The 12798-nt window shown below is 40.1% G+C and overlaps 1 protein-coding gene across 1 annotated transcript in view; it reads right to left on the bottom strand.

Moving 5' to 3' along the window:
• Window positions 1-12798, bottom strand: part of SPATA16 (spermatogenesis associated 16) — a 254091-nt gene that overhangs the window by 24420 nt on the left and 216873 nt on the right. The window contains 1 exon segment of the mRNA XM_027550835.1: window positions 8547-8630. Within this exon segment, the coding sequence (XP_027406636.1) occupies window positions 8547-8630 (84 nt within the window).

Raw genomic sequence — 12798 nt, 5'->3', positions numbered from 1 at the left:
TTTGGTAAAGGCTCCTCCACTACAGTTGCCAGTTTAGACACTTACTGGCACAGATTCATTGTCCCAGGAATTGCAATGATTTATTTATTCCAGGCACCTGGCCTCTTCAGCCCCTTGGGCCTTGCCTCCCTGCCTCCTTCCCCTCAGGATGGTCAGCAAAAGAGCACTTGGGTTTCTGTGCATGATCTGCATTATGCCATGGACGAAACTGCTTAGCAGTGCTCAGAGCACACACCGTAAAGGAATTTGGGGATATGCTAATGAAGAAGCCCATAACCAGAAGCGGAAAAGATTCATAATCAAATTGCAGTAAATCTGTGGAGACTCCTTAAAGAACAAGACACACAGGAAAAGCCTGATTGCTCGAAAAACTGCTTTGCAAATGAGTGGTATGGTTGCTGAATCTTTGACAAGAAGGCAGTCCTGTCAGACAGACACAACGGCACGTCCCAACTGCGTATTAGTCAGCCCAGATGCCTGGCCAATGAAAGACAGATAGTGCCACACATGTAATCTCTCTCAGCAGAGTTGCTGGAAATACTCAGGTTTGAATGCTGATGTGGAAAGTAAACAAAGTGCTCCGATTTGTTCTTTTCTCTCCCTCTTGGTTGGTTAACTGCCCCAGCCCATCTCACCAATTTGTGCTTTCCCCTGCATGGTCTGCCCATGTCAGCAGCCTTGCATAGAACAGAGTTGCTAAGTGATATACAATTCTATCCCCCTTTTATCTTAAAAAGCAAATGAGTGAATCAATGAATGTCATTTCTGTTTGACAGTGAGTATGATTTATAAGTTAAGATTTTGAGATAAAAAGGAACCCCCAAAGCTAAATATTTTATAATAAATTCACATGGATGCTTTAAGCTTTAAAGTTTAAAGATATCCACCTAAACTCCATTTGTTGGATTCATGAAGGATTATGATGTACTGGGTTATATTTTATTATTTGAAATTTTAAGGTAGCATTTTTTTCTCATGAAAATTCATAGGATTATGATTAGATGCCGAAGTATCTCTCATTACTTTTAAAGTAACAAAGTTTTATTTCTCTTTATTTAGTCTCAAATCAGATCTAGAGGCATATCAGAATAAGACAATATTTCATGTCATACCAGATTAAATTTTGGTCTTCGCAGTGTGAAATTTAGACTTTGTAAATGAAGAGCCAATAACTTTGTCTTCTGAATTGTAGACAGTGTTGCTTAAATGTTTCTCTAAACTGAGTCTCTGGTGAGAAGAAATAAGAATGTTCCAACTTAACAGTTGGCATCTTTTTTTCTTTAAAAAGACTCCTTTTTCTACAGATTCCTTTTTCTATTTCCTTCAGGTCTAGTGCATTATAAGTCTTAGGATTCAATGCACAGTAACACAAAATCATAGACCCTGAAGTTATTAAGTATGTGAAGACACTGTATTTCTCAGTAGGCTGTGATTTGCCTAAGATCTCACAAGTGGGACCTGAATTCATGGTCAAGAATTTGTAGATTGAGGCTTTGTATAGTTTCTGGTTATAGATGGAGAACTAGGGAGCAGCTGAGGAGGAGCCTATACCCGTGGATTACAGAGGGAGACTAAACCAAAAATTCCTTAGTGACCTCTTTGGCTCAGATTGAAAGAACTTTATTTTAAGAACTGAAGATAGACAAACTGGACAGATTTTACTTTGATTGGAGGTCACCATAATTCTCCTTTTGGTCTCATACCTGAATGCTCAGCCATACATAAAATAATGCTGGTTGGTTGGGCTTTTTCAGTTGCACAAAGCTTGCGCTTCTCTCAAGAAAGAGATTAGGCTCTAAGGTCAGATCAAATTCTGACTCCACCACTTACCAACAGTGGGATTTTAGGAAAATTGCTAAACTTCTCTGTTTACAGTAAATTATTCCTTTTACCCTATGTGAGGGTTAGTGAGTTGATGTATATAAAGTGAATAAGAGTGTTGGCTTGTATTAAGAGCTCAGTAAACATTAATTCTTCTTTCATTTTGATGGTCTGACTTTCAAAAGACCCAGTTTTTCAGAGCAGAGAGGGGATTTTGAATCTTAGTTCATTATCCTTATTTTACAGATGAGAAAACTGAGGCCTGGAGAAAAGACATGGATTCGAGCTAATTTGCGACAGACCCAGGTCTCTGAATGTTAGTTCAGGATGTTTTTTCACTGTATTAGCCTCCCTATAAATAAGCTTTTGTTCTTCTTGTGGATAGAAGACAGAATCTGACCACTTCTTATAGCCACTGGGTTCAGGGTTCAAGCCACCAGTATTCCTCTCCCGTATCACTGCAGTTACCTCCTAACTAGACTCCCTGACTCTGCCCTTGCCGTCTTCAATGTGGTCTCAATTCAGCAGCTTAGAGTAGTTTTTGTTTTTGTTTGATAAGGCATGACATCCTCTCCTCTCTCGTTTCATCTCCTATTACTCTTGTCATTCTACTCCAGTCATCTTGCTCTCCTTGCAGATCTTGTACCTGGTAGGCACTCTCCAATCTCAGGGTCTCACGTTTGCTGTTTCCTTTACTTGGAATGCTTCTCACCAGATATTTGCATGGTTTGCATTTTTTTCAGATATTCATTCAGTCATCACCTCAGCGAATCCTGCCCTGACTATTCTATTGCAGTTGCAATCATCTGCTACTCTCCATTTTCCTTTCCTGGCATGTGTTACTTATATTCCATATTTCTTTAGATAGTTTATTGCCTACTTTTCTCTAGCAGAATGCAAATATCATGAGGGCACTGCTTTTTCATGGCTGTATCTCCAATGTCAGGAACAGTGTCTGCCCCTGACACTGATTGCAGGAATGAGCAGTGTGGTAACAGGACCTGTTATTCAAAAGGGTGTATTTTCTCAGATATTTTTGTTACAGACTAAAGTTAGGCAAAGTGTGATACTCTTATTTAAAGAATCCTACTGTGGCAAGGGACTTTCCAACACGAGAAAATTTACCGCACCTTTTTAAAAAACATAATCTGCTTATTTTTGTATTTGTACAGCTAAACCAACATACATATATATATCTTTCTGGAGTTAATTACTGGAAAGGAAATATTCTGTAAAGCCAAACCAAAACAAGAGTCACTTTCCTAAAACTCTATAAAGAATATACAGTGTTTTAGTTCTGGTGAATTGGAAAATAAACACAATTGTCACACTCTTTGTCTTTCTGGGTCCTTAGAGAAATCTCAAAGATAACAAAATATAGACAGGAGGTCAGCACTCATGAATCAGATTTCATCTTGATAGTCTTTTTACAGACCTATAACAAAGTGGAGCTCTGAAAATGGTGTTAGGTAATAGGGATTCTGACAGACTCTTTAACTCCATGGAACTGGGAGGTGCTGCTATAATTCTGCTGCTTCAGATGAAAATTTCAAGTGTTTTCATTAGGTACAACAGCTGTTTCTATTACAGATAACAGATCTCAGAGGTGGTGATGCTGATATCAACTTCTAGTGGGCTCAGAACATAGTGTAGCTTGTACAATTAGCTTTTTTTTTTTAATTATTTTTTTTTTTCTGCACATGCAAATTAACTCTGTAGCAGTAAAAGGAAATTACTTACTTGCTACCGGAATCGTCTGAAAGTGATACGATCATGCTTTGTAGCGTCGCATTAACCAAATTAAAAGCCCTTGGGAAAAATTTGGCACCCTGTTCCTTCCCATTCACATCTTCCTAAAGATCTCTCAGGAGCTTCCATTTAGAAAGCTGGGATCATTATCAGGGCTTTTAATTTGCAAAGATTGGCTGCTCACCAGTGAGTCTTTCTAGTTACCCAGTGGTTGGGTGGAGTGGTTCTGAGGTGTTCCAATCTCAGAGGCCTTGAACTTGACTATTCTCCTGACTCCTGCTTGCTTGCAGATATGTTTTTCAGTCTGGGGCCCCAATCCATGGCTCCACTGCTAAAGCTTATCTCTTAAGACGAATGCTATCACCTCATTCTGTCCACAAATGTACATATCACTCCACTTGGAAAAACTGCAATCTGTTTCTCCAATCCTGTGATTCAGGGCTGGCCTATGACTGCTTTGATCGATAGAATGTGGTGACAGTTGCTATCCTAGATCTGGACTTAGTCTTTTAGAAGACTGATGGCTTTTACTTCCTTTTTCTTGAGATACTTCCTCTTGGAACCCAGCTCTTGTGCTATTTAAAGCCTAATTCACATGAAGAGGCCATATTTAGCCACTCCAGTCAATGTCTCAGCTGACTAATATCAGATATCAACCATATGAGGGAGTCATCCTAGAGTCCAGAACATTTTAGCTGTCAGGTGACTCCAGCCCAAGGCGCATAAGTCATCTGATTGAACTGCAGGAGAGATAGCAAGCAAGAACCACCTGGCTAGTCAACCCACAGACCTGTGGGAGATAATTTTGTTCTAAAGCACTATATTTGGGATGATATTTAACACAGCAGTAGAGTAACTGCAGTGAGGACAAAGTGTGAAGCTGCTGGCTAAGTTCTCCTGTGAATGTGGACATCAGATCACCAGCTTAGGGTCAGGTGAAACTTTGCCTACAAAGTACAGGCAGGTGTAGACAAACATCAATCCCTCTTCCCCCTTTTTGGCTGGAATTTCATAATTGGACTATTCTGTTATCGCTTGGATTTGTAAATATATATGTTTACTGTACAAATGCAAATATTTCGTGGAGGGATACTGGTTTAAACCAGGGCACAAGGGTACAGCAGGGGGGCTGGAGGGGGCTTCCTTGATGGCTTGGATGCTAAAGAGCCTGCCTGCAATGCAGGAGACCCAGGTTCAGTCCCTGGGTGGGGAAGATCCCCTGAAGAAGGGAATGGCAACCCACTCTAGTTGCCTAGAGAATACCATGGACAGAGGAGCCTGGAAGGCTACAGTCCATGGGACCACAAAGAGTCAGACACAAACTGAGTGACTAACACTTTCACTTCACTTTTCAGATAGCAACTATTTTAGGCTTTGTGAGCTATATGGTCTTCATGGCAACTATTCAACTTGGCCAAGGTGACATAGATAATACTTAAATGAATGGCATGGCTATGTGTAGTAAACTCTGTTTACAAATATAAGTACATGGTTGGTTTTGGACCTATGGGCTCTAGTTTGCTACCCTCTGTGCTAACAATTCTTTCTGTAGTAAGCACAAATATTTAATTATATTGATTGACTCCCATGAGCCTTAGGTTTGGTTTACCTCTAACTTTGGTTTGCCCTATCATTCCTTCTTAGTCTCCTTTGTAGAGTTTTCCTCCTAAATTTGAAATGTGCTCCTCAAAGCTGTTTTCTCATTGTTTGCTCTTTCTCTGCCATGCCACTCACTCAAATGATTTCAGTTATCACCAGTTTGCCAATGATTTAGAAATATCTCTCTCTATTCAGTCTTCTATTCAGAACTCCAGACTCCTGTATTTCATCTTGGATATCTTGCCCTAGTTGCAGTACCCTAACTTCAATGCTCTTTTGTGCCAGCAACCCCTTGGACTGTAGCCGACCAGCCTCCTCTGTCCATGGAATTCTCCAGGCAGAAATACAAGAGTGGGTAGTCATTCCATTCTCCAGGGTATCTTCCTGACCCAGGGATCAAACCCAGGTCTCTCACACTGTAGGCAGATTCTTTACTGTCTGAGCCACCAGGGAAATCCAGTTATTGGCCTTTTGTCCCTTAACCCCAATGGGGCTTCCCTGATTGCTCAGTTGGTAAAGAATCCACCTGCAATGCAGGAGACCCCAGTTCAATTCTGGAGTTGGGAAGATCCCCTGGAGAAGGGATAGGCTACCCACTCCGGTATTCTTGGACTTCCTTGGTGGCTCAGCTGGTAAAGAATCCACCTGCAATGCAGGAGACCTGGGTTTGATTTCTGATTTGGGAAGATCCCCTGGAGAAGGGAAAGGCTACCCACTTCAATATTCTGGCCTGGAGAATTCCATGGACTGTATAGTCCATGGGGTCACAAGTTGGACAAGACTGAGTGACTTTCACTTTCACCCTTTGATGCTGGGGCTGGAACTCTGTAAACTCCATTTCTGTTTTGCCCGCTCTTTGTCTCCATCAACAGGGGGCGATAGAGGGACACTGTAAAATCAAGGGAGAAAGGACTGCAGACTTCCTGTCTTCCTGGGGTTCCTGTGAGCATCTATTCAGTAAAGGTTCTTTGCTCTAGAAATATACATTCTTTTCTGTAGTAGCTGTGAAATCTAGTTTTTCCAAAAGTTGCCAAATAACCTCCATTAAAACTGCTTTCCTTCCCTCCCCATCAGCAACAGTGGGTTAATGCCCCCTCCTCAGAAGTCTTTAATGACCCCTCCTCCAAGCTCGGGGACACTGGCACCAGCTAAACAGCACCTCCTAAGTAGGAGATCTGAGTTGTGGCCCAGCCGGGTCCCAACTCCAAGTTTCAATAATTGCAATCTCTTCCCTTTGATTCTTCAGCCCTTAAGGGATAGTAGCTGTTTCTTTTAACGGTTCCATTGTGATAAATTGTTTTCCTTTTCAGTTACCTAAATTTTCATACCCAGTTAACCACCCTGTATATTAACTTCCTTTTCAAATGCCTGGTATGCTTTCTGTGGACTCTGAAAGTGTTTGTTTTCAGCCCAAAGCTGCTTCTTTGAAGTGTTTCCTTCCTTCCTTTGCACCAGCAAACCTCTCCCTATTCCCCACCTGGTGGCTCAAGCCCAAAGTCTGAGCATTGTTCTAACTTTTTCTGTCATCTAAACTCCCATATGCAATCAGTAAATAAGGCCTGTGGATTTGCTTCCTGAATATTTCTTATATCTGTCTGCTCCTCTCCATCTCTGTGCCTACCAAAGTAGATCATGCTACCACCTTATAACTGACCTCCCCAGATTTCTGTAGCCTCAGTTTGTTATCCCACTACAGCCCTAGAAATGTCTCAAAAATATTTACCACATAAATACTTCCTGAAACATTCTAAATCCTGAACATAATTTATAAGGCCTGTGATTTGATTTCTCCTGCCTTTGCACTTCATTTTAAACCATGTTTGTTGTTCCTTTGTCAATTTTACCATGCTTTCTTAGCATTCTTGGTACAAGCTTTTCTCTTTGTGTAGAAATCTCCCTTTTCATCTAGATAGCTACTACTATCTTTTGAATGTTTTATAAATACCACTTTCTCAGAGATGGATTTTCTGACCTCTCAGACCAGATTATATTCCTCTATTTGTTCCCATAATCACTGAACATATACTTTTAAAATATAATATTTATAAATGTTTAAGTAGCTGCTTCTTTCCTAGGTGGTAAGGCCCATATAGGTAGGGGCTGTGTTTGCCTTGCCCAGTAAAAGGTCCATAACACACAGTAATCTTTCAGGCATAGTAGATATTCAACAACTATTAGATGAGTTCAGTAGATTTCTGGTCTATACACTCACATTCTGTTCTATACATTCATATACAATGTTTTATACATTAAATTCAGGTTCTCTGAATTGATTACAGAAGAGACACATTTCTGCAAATGCATCAAAATCCCTCTTGGCTGACTTTACCTCTTAAACGGAACAGTTGTTTTCTTCTCACATCTCCTGACACCAGTTTTCCCTTTGCGGGTTCTTACCATGATTGGAGGAGACTGAGTGGAGGGTCGGAGAAGGCAATGGCACCCCACTCCAGTACTCTTGCCTGGAAAATCCCATGGACGGAGGAGCCTGGTGGGCTGCAGTCCATGGGGTCGCAAAGAGTCAGACGCGACTGAGCGACTTCACTTTCACTTTTCACTTTCGTGCATTGGAGAAGGAAATGGCAACCCACTCCAGTGTTCTTGCCTGGAGGATCCCAGGGATGGTGGAGCCTGGTGGGCTGACGTCTACCGGGTTGCACAGAGTCGGACACGACTGAAGAGACTTAGCAGCAGCAGCAGCAGAGTGGGGAGTACATTGATCAGAATTTATCACTTTCATCTGGACTGTCAACCAACACTACTCCTTCCTACATTGTCAGAAGGAGTATCCTTGTGATACCACAAGTAGGAGTATCCTTCCTACTTGTGGTATCACACAAGTCTCCTGAGTACCTGGGGCCAGGTGCATCTCAGGGCTTGTTTTGTGTAACTCAGGTAACTAATGAAGAGATGTTCTCCGACTTCAAACAACCAGTATGTCATTTCTTCACCCCAAACATCAACGTGCTAGTTTTCTTCTAGTTCCCTGAAATGCATGCATTATTCCTCAAGTGCCAATTACAGGAGAAAAGGGTTGGGGAGCAAATTGAAACATTGATGAAGGGGCTTTAAATATATAAAATAACCAATAATGAGGGAGCAGATAATGAAAATATAACATGAAAATGAGCATGATAAGAGACCCCAAAAGTACAGGACCACAGTCAGAAATGCAGCAGACCTGAAGGAACAAATTAAATAAATGTCCACATTTCATCTTGGTTATACTTCCAGGGAGAGAGCTGCATTTGTTTTAAAAAGAAAACCACCAATAAAACAAGCTGAGAAACTTCCTTTTCATCTTTAAACAGATTTGACCCCAAATGCATATTTTCTTTGAGAATAATATCTTTTTTTCCTTCAGCTGAAAGTTTTACCTTTTGAATTGTATTCCACACACGTTCTTTATCGTTTCTTCTTCCTTCAAGGGTGTCCATGGCATCTGCCATTAGTGACTGCAGCTGTGGCACCAAGATAAAAATTATCAGTGTGGAATTCACCCAGAAATAACTTCTCTAAATACACAGATTAAAACCTAATTAAAAAATCATTTGTACGCTGATGATTTTATTACTCATCTTTCCGACAATGAACACTGCCACCTCATTGCTGCTTCAGTCATTACCAAGTATTATTGCAGATATAAAATATTGAAACAATGGAAAGATTCTTCTTGAAAATTTGTAGAAAACATATAGGTTTTAATGTAGTGGGTGTCGATGTTTTATGAAAACAGATTTGGGTTGTAAAGAATGAAGGCAGTAGTTAATTCTCTTGGGAAATAGCATGTAGTACATGAACGCATTTTAGTGTTTTCTCCTGAGGCTAATGTATCATAATCCTAGGCATCATGCAAAAACTCACCAGAGGACCATACTAGAATTGTGTTGTTTTATTACCTCTTAAAGGATCTAGCTCACTGAAGTTCTTTTACTATTCTTTTCTTTTCTAAAATTTCAAAATATCCGAGATTTCTATTTAGGTTCCATTTCAGAGGTGAGTTTTAAAATTCCACCCTTTGCCCCAAACTGCCATATTCCAATTGAAAATAATTCTACACACACGCTGGGGCTTCCCAGGTGGCTCAGTGGTAAAGAATCTGCCTGCCAAGCAGGAGACACGGGTTCAGTCTCTGTGTCAGGAAGATCCCTTGGATAAGGAAATGGTGACCCTCTCTGGTATTATTTCCTGGGAAATCTCATGGACAGAGAGGCCTGGCTGGCTATAGTTAATGGGGTTGCAAAGAGTTGGACATGACTGAGCAACTAAACGGCAACAGCTGCACACAGACGATTTATGTGCCTGCAAAGTAATGAGGCCACATCAAGCCATATGACATTTGAAGCTGAAAAAAAAAGTTCTCTAAAGAAGAGCAAATGCCAGTTCAGTTCACCATGGTGTCAAACATTATGATAATCTTAGATAATCTTTCTGTTCTTTAGATATTTTAGGTAGGGAGTTGAGTCACTCAGAACTCTTCTACTGAGTAGTCACTGTTTGTGTAGCGTCACAAAAGGGATTTCAAGGATATATTATCTAGATTAACCCATGCTTGGAACTTGGAAAGCAAAATCTATTAAGATGATGAAATCTTGAATGATACATGATTTTTAAAAATGTTTGGTTTGCACATATACATCCCTTTACATTTATTTTTTTTTCTAGTAGGTATATAAATTACGAAAATGTCCCATGAAATCTTATTTTTCAAGGTTTCAGGCAGTGGAGTATTGCATGGATATGTTAGTTAGAGATGTCAGTAATGCTAGTTTCATGCTCTTTTTGTATATTTAAAGATATAAGAATTTCCAGAAAAAAGAAAGCTGCAGATGTGTGGTTAAGAAGACCTAAGTGCAGAAAACTCCCCTGTATTTTTCATTTAAATCTTGAGTGTGCTTTTCAGGAAGACAGGATCAACATTGTGCCAGCTTCTTAAATTAACATTTTCTTTGCTTTCTCTTATCTCAGAGGAGCATTAATCATCTAAAATTGGCTATAATATGCACTTTGAAAGCTCCACAGTTGCTACACTCCTGAATGCCTTAGGAATGGTAGGATAAACACTTAGCCTTTTAGAAGGCATTCTGTGCATAAAACCATACAGGTTTAGAAAGTATTATTGCCAGTTTTGACTTAATAATTACTGACTAATAGACTTTTTTTTCCCTCATAGTTTTAATGTTTGGTATGCAGAATTTTATTATTTGGCTACTCCAACAGTTTTAAATGGTTACTTTGAATATCAATATTTATTTAATATGCTTTTGCAGATTCAGATAAACATTATAAATGTTGGCAGTTCATTTCTTGATTAATTTGTTACAACTTTCAAAGCTCAAAGAGGGAGGATTCCTTTAGTTATCTGAAAATTACAGGTGATAATTTTGGGCTGTTCTCATCCTTGCTATGTGAATTCGGTCAGGTCTGTAATTAGTTTTCACTACCTTCAATTAGAGCCTTAGAGTAAAGAGCCCTTCCCAACAACACATCAGCTTTATATGGAATAAATTTTACCTTTCTTTGAATGGCCAGCACACTGATTAGTAATTGTTTTTCAAATGAGGTGCTATAGTTTCTAATATTATGGTTATAATATATATGTCTGCTTGAAGATTTTTTTCTGTGAGGTATTTCTCCAACTATTTTAATTTTAAATTAAAAAAATTTGTTTATTTTTAATTGAAGGATAATTACTTTATAGTACTACAGTGGTTTCTACCAAAAACCAGTAGAAACAGCCATAGGCTTACCCTTGTCCCCTCCTACTTGAACATGCCTCCCTCCTCTCTCCCCATCCTGCTCCTCTAAGTTGTTAACAAGCCCTGGTTTGAGTTCCCTGAGTTATGCAGCAAATTGCCATTAGCTATCTATTTTACATATGGTAATGTATGTTTCCATGTTACTCTCTCCCTCTCTCCATACCTCCCACCCACTCCTTCTTCCCTTCCCAGCTGTGCCCGTAAGTCTGTTCTCAATGTCTGTGTCTCCTTTGCTGCTCTGCAGATAGGTTTATCAGTACCATCTTTCTAGCTTCCATATGTATATATGCATTGCTGCTGCTGCTGCTGCTAAGTTGCTTCAGTCGTGTCCGACTCTGTGTGACCCCAAAGATGGCAGCCCACCAGGCTCCCCCGTCCCTGGGATTCTCCAGGCAAGAACACTGGAGTGGGTTGCCTTTTCCTTCTCCAGTGTATGAAAGTGAAAAGTGAAAGTGAAGTTGCTCAGTCGTGTCCGACTCCTAGCGACCCCATGGACTACAGCCTACCAGGCTCCTCTGTCCATGGGATTTTCCAGGCAAGAGTACTGGAGTGGGGTGCCATTGCATTAGTATATGATAATTGTTTTTCTCTTTCTGAATTACTTCACTCTGCATAATAGGCTCTAGGTCCATCCACCTCATTAGGACTGACTCAAATGTGTTTCTTTTTATGTAATATTCCATTTTATATATGTACCACAAATTCTTTATCCATTCCTCTGCTGATAGACATTGAGATTGCTTCCATGTCCTAGCTTTTGGAAAATAGAGTGTCAGTGAACATTGGGTTACATATGTCTTTTTCAATTTTGATTTCCTGAGGGTATATGCCTAGGAGTCAGATTGCTGGGACATATGGTGGTTTTATTCCTAGTTTTCTAAGGAATCTCCACACTGTTATCTGTAGTGGCTGTATCAATTTGCATTCCCACCAACAGTGCAAGAATGTTCCCTTTACTCCACACCCTTCCCTGAATTTATTGTTTGTAGATTTTTTGATGATGGCCTTTCTGACCAATGTGAGGTGACTCCTCATTGTAGTTTTGATTTGTATTTCTCTAATAATGGCTATGGTTTTTCCAGTGGTCATGTATGGATGTGAGAGTTGGACTGTGAAGAACGCTGAGCGCTGAAGAATTGATGCTTTTGAACTGTGGTGTTGGAGAAGACTCTTAAGAGTCCCTTGGACTACAAGGAGATCCAACCAGTCCATTCTAAAGGAGATCAGTACTTTGGCCACCTCATGCGAAGAGTTGACTCATTGGAAAAGACTCTGATGCTGGGAGGGATTGAGGGCAGGAGGAGAAGGGGACGACAGAGGATGAGATGGCTGGATGGCATCACCGATGTGAGTTTGAGTGAACTCTGGGAGTTGGTAATGGACAGGGAGGCCTGGCATGCTGCAATTCATGGGGTCGCAAAGAGTCGGACACGACTGAGCGACTGAACTGAACTGAACTGAATAATGAGCAATGTTGAACATCTTTTCATGTGTTTATTAGCCATCTGTATGTCTTCTTTGGAGAAATACCTGTTTAGATCTTTAGCTCATTTTTTGATTGGGTTGTTTGTTTTTCTGGTATTGAGTTGTATGAGCTGCTTGTATATATTTGAAGTTAATCCTTCATCAGTTGTTTCATTTGCTATTATTTTCTCCCATTCTGAGGGTTGTCTTTTCACCTTGTTTATAGTCTCCTTTGCTGCACAAAAGCTTTTAAGAGTAATTTGGTCCCACTTGTTTATTTTTGTTTTTATTTCCATTACTCTAGCAGGTGGATCATAGAGGATCTTGCTGTGACTTATGTCATAGAGTGTTCTGCCTATGTTTTTCTCTAGGAGCTTTATAGTTTCTGGTCTTATATTTACACCTT

This window comes from Bos indicus x Bos taurus, chromosome 1 (genome assembly GCF_003369695.1).
Source record: "Bos indicus x Bos taurus breed Angus x Brahman F1 hybrid chromosome 1, Bos_hybrid_MaternalHap_v2.0, whole genome shotgun sequence".
Taxonomy (NCBI): Eukaryota; Metazoa; Chordata; class Mammalia; order Artiodactyla; family Bovidae; genus Bos; species Bos indicus x Bos taurus.
Note: the sequence above shows the minus strand (reverse complement) of the source record. Positions and strands in the feature narration are given on the sequence as shown.